Genomic DNA, 12,012 nt, shown 5'->3' with positions numbered 1-12,012 from the left:
TTGTTTTTTGTTTGGAGAGCAGCAGCACAACACGCAGCCAAAAATACATGTAATATCCAAAACACAGAGAGACACCGGAGTCATACACCTATATAAACATTGGGAATGAGCCATAAAGTAAAAGCCAGGTTTAAATGATGACAGTCATGCTTCCGCACATGAACTGAATGTCGTCAGCCTATGTTGCAATAGGAGTTAACAGGACTCCATATTTTAGTATAGGAACTCATAGCTTGTGTTTTTCCGCTATAACGCTTTTCGCTATAACGCTTTCATATTTTACTGTAAGGCATAGCGTATTCCACCATGTGTTGTAGTTCATCTTAGACGTGTCTTTTCAGCAATGTAATATATTTTTAAGGGCTAGAAATATCAATATTTTGAGCAGACGCGCATTGTGATCAGGCAGCGAATGCAGGAGGCCATAATGACCTAATATAATAATGCGTAAACTCAGAGGCTCTGACTTGTTTAGGATTTTAGAAAGTTTCTCATACTTTATTCCAATAATTCACCAAGTATGGATAGGTACTTGGAAGACAAAGGGATTGAGGGGTACAGATAAGAGTAGAGGTATATTATAGGGATGGGATTAGAGGTAAATTAATCAGGGATCACTGTTCAGGCACTAGGCCTGATGGGCCGCCGCGGGAGCGGACCGCTGGGCAGGATGGACCTCTGGTCTGACTCAGCGGGGGCAACTTCTTATGTTCTTATGTTCTTATATGCGTTAAAGTGCCCTCCTGCAAGTTACAAGACCAACACATGGGAGAAAGTTCAGTTGAGAGTTTTGCTACCTTAATTGGGGTCCAGTGAGTTCTATGCAACAAAAAGAACATAGATTGAAGAACGCTGACAGATCGAGAGGATTTAAACAGATTTTTCCAGACTGCCTGCCAAATTTCATCCTCTAAAGCGAGTCCCAAATCTCCATGCCATGCATTCATCACCTTCGACAGGGAATAATTCGAAGACTTTCTCAATAGGACATATCATCTTGAAGCGACTCCTTTTTTTATTTTTATTAATTAATAATGTTTGAGAAATCAGTGCTGGAGTGGTTCCCAATTTCCCCACATCCGGATACAGAGCTTTCAAGCAATGTCTGAACTGTATCCAATGATATTGTTGATAATGAGGCAAATGGTAACGAGTGTGAAGGTCCTCAGAGGTCATCCATTGGGAGTCCTTTAGTAAATCTTGAAGAGTCCAAATGCCACAATTCTGCCACAACATCCAATCAAGTGATCTGTTCTGTATCTTGATATGATCGTTATGCCACAGCAAGATTCGACAAGATTCATGCCATTTAATTTCAAACAAGTTGTCGTAGGCTTTGAGTACTTCATGAGTGGAATAGAAAATGGGTTGGCGTTTATCCATTGCTTGTAAAGGTATAGATAAAGTGTAGGCGAGGCGAGTTGGACCATGCAGACTTTTTTCCAGTTGTAACCAGATGGGAGAATTAGGATTGGACTTATAATCTAACCACAACAATCCATGGCGCATAATGAAAGCTTGGTGGTAGTGAAAAAAGTCAGGGAAATTTACACCCCCCCATCTCTTTGGGTTTCTTCAATTTATGTAGTGCAATTAGTGGTTGCTTATTTTGCCATAAAAATCACTCAAACAGCTTTCAATGACATGGTATGTACAGTGTTTGAACAAAAATGGAACCATGCTAGGATATAATTTATTTTGGGAAGTAGCATCATTTTAATGGTATCCAGTCAGCCCCACCAGGTCAACTTGAGAGGTGACCATTTCTGAGTGGAATCTTTGATGGTATTTAGAATATAATCTGTGTTGTACTGCTCCATATCCTCCAAAGTGGGACCCACATAAACAATTCAGTGGCAGTATCTCAGATTTTGATGTGTTAAATCTGTATCCAATGCATAGCTGTCTGTCACATTGAGGACAGATGGAATTGAATCAGAAATTACATAAAGTATTATGACAAAGACCACCAACCATTTTAGTAGCCTTCCTCTGGACCAGATCCATCCTGTTTATATTTTTTTTGAAGGTGTGGTCTCCCAAATTGTACACAATATTCTAAATAAGGTCTCATCAGAGTTTTATACAGGGGCATCAATACCTCCTTTTTCCTACTGGCCATACCTCTCCCTATGCAACCTAGCATCCTTCCAGCTTTCACTGTCACCTTTTCAACCTGTTTGGCCACCTTAAGATCATCACATACAATCGCACCCAAGTCCTACTCATCTGTCGTACACATAAGTTCTTCACCCCCCTAAACTGTTCCCTCGGGTTTTTGCAGCCCAAATGCATGACCTTTCATTTCTTAGCATTAAATCTTAGATGTAAAATGTCAGTCAATACAATCAGGGGTGTTTACTCTTGCAGATTTTGGGATCATCCACAAAGAGGCAAGTCTTACCTAACAGCCCTTCAGCAATATTGCTTACAAAAAATGTTAAAAAGAACAGGCCCAAGAGCCAAACCTTGAGGCATTACCATTGGTAACATTATTTTCTGAGAATGATCTCCATTGACCACTACCCTCTATTGTCTTCCACTCAACCAGTTCCTGACCCAGTCCATCATTTTGGGGTCCATCCTGAGGCCACTCAGTTTATTTATTAGACATCTGTGTGGAACATTGTCAAAGGCTTTGCTAAAATCTAAATATATTACATTACATTACATTAGTGACTTCTATTCCGCCTATACCTTGCAGTTCAAGGCAGATTACAAAAGAGCTGACTGGACATTTCCAATGAAGATACAATATTTATTTTTTTTTTTTTTTGGTTACAAAAGAGGTGAGAAAGCTAGATAAAATTCCGAAAGAACTTGCAATTGGATAGTAACATGTCTGTACATTTCTAGGTAATATAACAAATAGGTTACAGTTATACAGTATAACAAATAAGATTACATTACATTTCAGGGATCTGTATTCTTGGTTGGTGTTTTGAGGAGGAAGAGATTACCTAAGTGAAGGCTTTGGGAGGGGAATTTATCTGGGAGGAGGGGGAAGAGGGGGGGATTAAGATATCTGGATAAATTTTTTGAAGAGCAAGGTTTTGATTTCTTTTCGAAATGTTTTGCTGCTTGCGTCACAAGAAGGTTGTCAAACATCTTCTGGCGCTGAGTGCCCTTGAGCGGAGGGAAGGCAAAAGGGGTCAGGGTTCTTCTTTGTCTTGTGGTGAGGATCTGATTTAAGCGGTTGTTTAGGTAGGAGGGTGCAGAGCCGTTTAATGCTTTGAATAATAGACAGTAGAATTTGAATTGAATTTGTGCTTGTATTGGTAGCCAGTGAGAATCTAGGAAGACTGTGGTGATGTGATCATATTTTCTCAGAGAGTAGATCAGTCTGAGGGTGGTGTTTTGTATAGTCTGAAAGTTGTTTTATCATGTTGGCAGGACAAGGTAGATAAAGGGAATTGCAATAGTCCAGTAGACCTAAGACTAGGGATTGGACAATTAGCCTGAATTGCTCTGGGTCGAAGAATTTTCTTATTTTACGTAGATTTCTCATAATTAGAAAAGCTTTCTGGGATATCTTATTGATTTGGGACTGCATTGAGCAGCATCTGTCTATCGTTACTCCTATGAGTTTGAGTTCGGGCTGTATTGGGTATTTGGCGTTCTTAATTTTCAGGTTTGTAATGGTGGGAGTTTTGGCCTTTTCGAGCAGAAGGAATTTTGTTTTATCTGAGTTTAGTTTCAGTTTGTGGTCTTCCATCCATTTTTCCACTGCATCTAGGGTTGTTTCCAGCTTTACTGTTGAGGTGAGCTCTAGTGGGTCAAAGGGGAGAAGTATGGTGATATCATCTGCGTAGCTGAAAGATGTAACATTTAAGTTGTCTAAAGTGGTTCCAAGGGAGGAGATAAAGAGGTTGAAAAGCGTAGGTGATAGAGGTGATCCTTGTGGAACTCCGCAGTGGTTGGACCATGGTTCTGATTTGATATCATTGGACTTTACTCTGTAGGTTCTTGATTTGAGGAATCCTTGGAACCAATTGTAGACCTTGCCTGAGATCCCAATGATGTCAAGTATCTGTAGCAGTATGGAGTGGTCGACCAGGTCAAATGCTGCAGAGAGATCAAGTTGGATTATCAGCATCTTTTTGCCTTTGCTAATGTGCTGTCGGGCTGTGTCTAGTAGGGTTACTAGTAGTGTTTCTGTGCTGTGGTTGGTTCGAAATCCTGATTGTGAGGGGTGAAGTAGGTTATGATCTTCCAGGTAGTTGGTGAGGTATTGTGCAACTAGACCTTCTATTATTTTAACGTATATTGGTATTGAAGCGATGGGTCTGTAGTTGGAGGGGTTATCTATTGGGCCTTTGTGATCTTTCATAATTGGGGTGATTATGATCTCTCCAAGGTCCTGTGGGAATTTTCCTTTCGTTAATGTGGTTTGTATCCATAGCATGAGGCTGGCTCTGAACATGGTGGAGGCGTTTGATAACAGGTAGGTGGGGCAGTTATTTAGGTCGCATGAAGCTTGGCTGTATTTCTTGTAGAGTCGATTCATATCCAACCAATGTAATACTGGGAAGTTGGTCCAGCTTCTGTCTGCTGTGATGGCTTCTCCTATTGAAGGGTTTGTTGTTATCTCGTCGAGGTGGGTGTGAGTATTGTTGAATGAGGTTCTGATCTTGGTGATCTTGTTTTTGAAATGGTCTGCAAGTTGGATGGCTGTCGGTGGGTGGCTTCCTTGTGTAGCTAGGTAAGGTTTGGTATCAGTGAGGTTCTTTACTAGAGCTAGCGCACTCTATCCAATTCTCTGGTCATCCCAGCCAAAAAAATTGATCAGATTTGTCTGACAAGACCAGTCTCTAGTGAATCCATGTTGCCTTGGGTCCAGTAATTCACAAGATTCCAGAAACATCACTATTCTCTGTTTTAAAAGCGTTTCCATTAATTTACTACCAGATAAGTCAGACTTGCTGGCCTATAATTCCCTACTTCTACCTTACTTCCACTTTTGTGAAGAGGGACCACATCTGCCCTTCTCCAGTCCTCCGGTACTACTGATTCTAGGGAAGCATTGAAAAGGTCAGCCAGCAGAGCCACCAGAACTTCCCTAAGTTCCTTCAGTACCCTATGGCCCTCAGTATTGCAAATTTGTATGTAGCCAGTTTTTAAAATCTTTTTTTTCTTTTTTACAAGATCATCCCTGTAATGTTTTTTTGTGTTTTTGTATTGACTTAGTCTATTTACAAATATAGACCATAAATTGTGAGTGTGTGATTGTGTGTGTGTCTTTGTTGGTGTATGAGAGAGCAGAGCAGAAAGAACCTGTGTCCTGCCTGAAAGGGGGGGTTGTCGTAATGATGTGTGTATAGATGTGAAGAGGCAGAGAGGAAGGAACAAAAAAAGTAGAGAAGAGGGGACATGGGGTTTGAAGCCAGTCTTTATAGATTTAAATTTGTTCAAAAAAAATAGCATCTTCCAGCATCTGGCTGTATTCTTTTTTTGACCAAGCACCAAGCCCTAAGGACTTTTGTTGGCCTTAAGTACTGGTCTTAACGTACATATTTTCCAGCATTTCCCCCAAGTCACAATTTGGTATTTGTTTGAAACAAGGGCCCTCAATTAATAAGGAGCACCTGACTTTATTAAGTTTTCAAGTTTATTAGGTTTTTTTTATATACCGCCTATCAAGGTTATCTAAGAGGTTTTACAATCGGGTACTCAAGCATTTTCCCTATCTGTCCTGGTGGGCTCACAATCTAAATAATGTATCTGGGGCTATGGAGGACTGAGTGACTTGCCTAGGGTCACAAGGAGCAACATGGGGTTTGAACCCATAACCCCAGGGTGCAGAAACTGTAGCTCCAACCACTGCGCCACACACTCCTCATATCTTTTGAAAGTCCAGGGCTTTGCAGGATACTCCCAAGTATTAGGCAAGAGGGCTTTTGTTAATCTTAAGTTCTGGTCTTTTAGGGGTCATTTAGACTGCTTGCAATGGTATTCTAAGTAAAAGGTCTTTTTAGTTAGACTGAAGGGCCCCTGTCCATATGTTACTATCTTCACTAACATTCTCAGTCAATAAACCACAGGAAGATGCAGCTTGAATGGATTAAGGACCAAATGTTAGCAGCTGACTTGGAGGCTAGGGAGAGTGTGCTTAGGGAAAACAGTGTTGGAGAAAATCTGAATAGAAGAAAACAAGATGGTCTGAGGAGGGGAAAAGAGAGAGAGCCTAGAGAATCTAATTTAATTTAATTTATACATATTGCTCGGAGTGTGCCTGAGTAGCAGTTTTGACATGCCACCGTTAGACTGACTACAGCAATGGAGATGCCCCTCCCCTACACATTTTATCCCGCACTTAATTTTGGCTCTCGTATGGAAATATTTACACCAATGTGGCCCCATTTCAAAAGCAGAGAAGAGGGTTAAGTACTTGTGTATAAATGAGGAATGGGATTTGAGAGTGATCATATCTGATGATATTAAGGTGGCTAAACAGGTAAAAAAAAAAAAAAAAGGTAATGGCAAAAGCTAGAAGGCTGCATGGGTACATAGAGAAACTGAAGTGATAAGTGTCTAAGGGGCTCATAATCAAAAGAGAAAAACGTCCAAAAACCGGCCTAAGTCAGCACTTGGATGATCATAAACGAAAGACGTCCAAGCGTCGATAATCGAAATGGGTTTTGGACATGTTTACAGATGACCTAGGCCTTCACAGTGCTGCTGAAAGACCAGAGCTAAATGGGGCATTTCAGGGTGAGTGCTGAGGGCGGGATTTGGGCGGGACGTGGGACATGCTAGATTTAGTCGTACTGAATGTATAACCGAAAGTTTTACAACACAGCCTAGATGGAACTTGGACGTTGTGACTTAGGCCATTTAAAATATGGTCTAAGTCACAAAAAACATCCTAAAGTGACCAGATAAGCACTTCAAACACAAAGTACAGACCCCTACACACTACCCCAGTGATCACTGACACCCCCCTCTAAAAACTGTAATAATAACTTTAAATATCTGTCTCCAGAACCTGGCAGCCTGGCATAGGAAAGCCTAGTCGAGCTGCACAGAGGCGTCTTAAGTCATCTTGGGGGTGGGTTAGGGGCCCATTGGGAGCAGGACTCAGGCCCATAAGCTACTGTAAGCACTGCATTCATGGTGCAACATGTGCACTCCCCCAAAAACCCCAAAACCCTTTTGTACTGCCCTATAAGTGGCTCCTGCAGCCATAAGGGCTATTGGGGTGGTAGATAGGTGGGTATAGGATATTCTGGGGGTGTTTTGGGAGGCTCACCATGACCTATAAGGGAGCTGTAGTGAGATTATAATGTGGCACCCTTTTTGTGAAGTTCACAGCAGTGCCCTGTAAGGTACCCTACTATTCAGGTGCCACGTCTGGGTATCCAGTCCATCACTTTGCTGACCCCTCCCACGTCCAACAGGGCTTATTCTAGGTGTTTTTGACTTGGCCGAAAATGTGGTTTAAAGATGGACAATTTAGCAGCTTGGACGATCAGACAGCTGGACGTATAGTTAGACGATTTTTGAAAAAAAAAAAAAAATTGGGGGCGTGTATTTCAAAAATGTGTCCTAAGCTGTGTCAGACTTTGGACGACTTGCAACTTAGGCAAAAACGGACTTAGATGTTTCTTTTGATTATGCCCCTCCACGCCTCTAGTGAAACCTATTTGAAATACTTTGTACATTTCTGGAGACTGTACCTTCAAAAATGATACAATCAAGATGAAGTTGGTTCAGAGAGAGAGAGGCTATTAAAATGGTTAGTGATCTTTGTCTTCAAGCATAAGGAAACATATTTAAAGAAAGGTTGTAGAGAGAAAATGCAATAGGTATTTAAATAACCCTTTGCACAAATGCACAAGAGGTGAGCCACTTTCAATTGAAAGGAAGCTCTGAAATAAGGGATCATAGGATAAAGATGAAAGAATAGAGGTTGGAGCAATCTAAGAAAATATTGCTTTATGGAAAGTGTGGTGGATGCATGAAACAGCCTCCCAGAGTAGGTATTTCTGAATTTAAGAAGCATAGTATGTGCACAGAGGATCTCTAATGGAGAGGACAGGATTATAGAGCTTAGTGGTTGGGATGGATAGGTTGTAAGGTCTTTGTTTCAATTTTCTCTATTTTTATGCCTTGTTGGCTGAATGTACCCATAGTAACCCCACTCCTATTTCTACAGGGTGTTGGCGGAGCTCTTCTCTCTCACATGGGCAGAGGTAGATCAGCGTGCTGCAATTCTATTGGAGCTATATTATTACATTATGCTTTTCTGCCGGGAGCAAGAATTCAACGATGCTCAAACATCCTGCCTTTTCTCTATTATAAAGGAGACCCATGAGGTCTGCATTGGTAAGAAACATGGAGAAGAAAAATGTCTTACATCCCTGTCATATAGAGTTGGTGTCATAGCCAAATTATAAATGGGTGTAGAAAAAGAAAGAAGAACTTGCCCTATGGTCACACACAGGCAATAGTAACTCTAGAAAGCAGAGTTTGCATCCAGTTCATTCTTCTTCAGAATATAGATAGATAGAGAGAGAGAGAGAATGAGAATGAATATATCTGCCCTCTCTCCCCGGATAACATTTGTTATGGTAAGTAACTGTGTTAGCTCCAGGAACAGGAAGAAGAGATTTGGGGTAAATATGGACAAGGAGAGATGACTAGAAAGGTTCTGGGACTGAGGGATAAGGAAAGAATCTGAAATCAAATTGGGGAAAGGTGCCAGAATCTGTGGAAAGAAAAACTTGTACTGGGAATAAGGGATATAATCTGGAATTAGTGATAGGAGAATTAGTATTGAGGGGGAAAATGCAGTGCCTCCCCTTTATCCCCCAGCTGATTCCCTTCTTATGTATTCCTTTCCTTCTTTCCTCTCCATCGAGGACAAGAAAGGCCAGTAGAAGAAGGAGAGGAAATTACTGCTGCCATCAACTTCATCTGTCATATAGTTTCACAACATACTAATTATTATATAGCTCAGGGGTGCCCAAAAGGTCAATCGCGATCGACCAGTAGATCACTAGGGCAACGCGAATTGATCACGGAGCCCATCCCGGGCTCTTTGATACTTGCGTTGCCTTTGCGTTCTCCCTGCTTCACTGATGCGCAAAAGCCAGGCCTGTGCAGCCACTACACAATCGGTCCCCGTCCCCCTCGATGTCAATTCTGACGTCGGAGAGGAAGTTCCGGGCCAACCAATCGCTACCAGAACTTCCTCTCCAATATCAGAATTGACATTGGGGGGGTGGGGAACGCTTGTGTAATGGCTGCACGGGCCTGGATTTTGCGCATCAGGGAGCAGGAAGAAATCTGTGGCAGCTTGGGGGGAGCAGGGAGCGAGAAAGAAAGACGGTAGCTTGGGGGGACAGGGAGAGAGAAAGAAAGACAGTGGTTGGGTGGGAGGCAGGGAGAGAGAAAGAGACACAGAGCTTCATGCTTCCTGGAATTAAACAGGCTGCTGTTCCTCCATTGATCAACTAACAGTGCTGCCTTCTCTGGAGAGAGACAAGAGAGAAAGAAAGGGAGGCAGGGAGAGAGAAAGAAAGAAGGGGGCAGAGAGAGAGAAAAAGAAAGGGAAGGGAAAGAGGAAGAAAAAGTTGGACTTATGGAGGGACAGAGAGAGATGTTGGTTGGGATGAGGTCTGGAGGAGAGGAAGCATGCAGGAGGAAGAAAGAAAGATTGGATGCACAGTCAGAAGGAAGTACAACCAGAGACTCATGAAATCACCAGACAACAAAGGTAGGAAAAATGATTTTATTTTCAATTTAGTGATCAAAATGTGTCTGTTTTGAGAATTTATATCTGCTGTCTATATTTGCACTATGGCCCCCTGTTACTAAACCGTAATAGAGATTTTAGCGCAGGGAGCCTATGAGCGTCGGGAGCAGTGCGGGGTATTCAGCGCAGCTCCCTGCGCTAAAAACCGCTATCGCGGTTTAGTAAAAGGGGAGGGGGTATATTTGTCTATTTTTTTATAGTTGTTACTGAGGTGACATTGCATATTTTAAAGTCATCTGCCTTGACCTCTTTGAAAAAATCCCGAATATCCTATATAATAAAACTTCACCGGCGCATGCGCTTTTAAAATGGCATGATCCCAGCTGCTGAGGTATGTGATCCGTGGCCGTGTTCCATTTTAGAACCCGGCGGCAGGGAACATTCTGGCCACTCCCCTCCTCCCGCCCTCACTCACCAAACGCTGGAGGAAGCCAGCCATATTCGGCAGCTTGAGGAGGCGGTGCAGAGCGGGGCTGGCGGCAGCTGCCATGAGGAGTGCTTCGTGCAGCAGCGCTGGCGGCGGCTGCAGGGAGGAGGGCTTCGAGCCGCTGAGGGTCGGGCGCTGCTCCCTTGAGGATCGTGGCCGGCTCTACTAAACTTCGCAGGCCACACAGCACCTCAGTAGAACGTCAGAGGAAACATACTTCTGAGGGGCAGAGCAGCTTACGAGGTTCGCAAAAGCCGGCCACGATGTTCACAATGCTGCATACTGGACCAGGGAAACAGGTAAGGGATGCTGCTGGAGCAGGGAAGAGGTGCTACTGGACCGGGGGAGAAGGAAGAGGGACAGGGGGAGCAGGGGAGGTGCTGCTGGACAGGGAAGTGGAGTGGGGAGGGAAATGCTGCTGGTGAGAAAAGGGGGCTCGGGCTGAAAGGGAACAGATGGGAGAAGGGGGGGGGTAAAATGGGTTTGGAGCTGGGGCTGAAAATAGGGGACATGTGAGGGAAGGAGGCTTTACTAGCACCCGTTAATGTAACGGGCTTAAACACTAGTAAATTATAATTAACATTTTCTCTCATACAGTTTGCTTTGTGTTTTTTTTAAATTTTATTGTTAGTAGATCATTTTGACTTGGTCATTTTAAAAGTAGCTCGTAAGCCAAAAAAGTGTTGGCACCACTGGTATAGCAGATCAAAGCACAACACTCACAACTCAGAGAAGCAGAGGATGTAGGCAGAAGAACTTCCAATTTTTACTCTAAACTAGTGTGGGGGATTAGTGGTGGCAGGAATACTTGTGTACAAAAAACAAGAAGTAGATCAGTCCAAAATAAAGAAGTCTGATTTATTAATATTAAGCACCTGATATTGCTATGTTTCACCTACAGGCTGCATCAGGTGCAATAACTATGAACATAAAATAGTCACAAATATAATCAAATCATAAATGAATGAATTATTAAATATAAAAGTAATTAAAATATGAGCAACATTTATAAACATACATTACATGCTTACATACACAGGATTTCCTTACAAAACAGTATAAATGTGTGCTCACAGGTGATAAGTAGTCAAAATAGCAAATAGTAGCATGCTCTAGTGAATCATAACAGCAGTAAACTCTACTATTTCCATTGCAGTGACAAAGGGGAGTCTTACATGCTCATTAGATTTACTTTCAAAACACATACCTGCAGGGGAAAATTCAAACACAACCCCTGCTAGTCAACGCTTCCAATCCACAAAACCTAAAGGTGAAAATTAGAGAATGACACGGGGAAAAAAAATCTGTCCCTGTCACTGCCCTGTCCCCGTCCCACCATCCCCTTCACCGCCATCCCCTTCACTGCCCCTGCCATCCCATTCACTGCCCCATCACGTCCCCGCAGCATCCATACAAGCCTCAGTACTGCAATATTTAACTTATTCCTTCCTTATAAATCAAAGTTCTGGCTGCTGAACTGTAGAAAGAGATGTTCAGCTGGCAGGGCTTTGTTTATAAATTTTTATCAACACAACTAATATACTACTTTATCCTAAAGCAAAAAAAAGAAATAGATTTTTTTTTTCTACCTTTGTTGTCTGGTTTCTGCATTCCTCATCTTCTCATTCAATTCCTTCCATCCACTGTCTCTCTTCTCTCTCCGTCTTTCATTTGCTCTGTTACTGTGCCTCTCTCTTTCTCCCCCCCTCCAAATTGGTCTGCAACCCATCTTCTTCCCTCCGCTCCCCCCATAGTTTGGCATCTCTGTCTTCTTCCCTGCCAGCGTCTTCTCCCAATCTCTCTTCCCCATGTCCCTTCAGCGTCTGTT

General features: G+C 42.6%; 1 protein-coding gene across 1 annotated transcript in view; it reads left to right on the top strand.

The window, feature by feature from the left end:
- CCDC189 (coiled-coil domain containing 189) overlaps positions 1 to 12,012 on the top strand; it is an 89,875-nt gene that overhangs the window by 18,126 nt on the left and 59,737 nt on the right. The window contains exon 4 of the mRNA XM_033945512.1: positions 8,156 to 8,325. Within this exon, the coding sequence (XP_033801403.1) occupies positions 8,156 to 8,325 (170 nt within the window). The remainder of the gene's footprint in view (positions 1 to 8,155; positions 8,326 to 12,012) is intronic.

This window comes from Geotrypetes seraphini, chromosome 5 (assembly GCF_902459505.1).
Source record: "Geotrypetes seraphini chromosome 5, aGeoSer1.1, whole genome shotgun sequence".
Lineage (NCBI taxonomy): Eukaryota > Metazoa > Chordata > Amphibia > Gymnophiona > Dermophiidae > Geotrypetes > Geotrypetes seraphini.
This window is presented reverse-complemented; position numbering and strand designations above follow the sequence as displayed.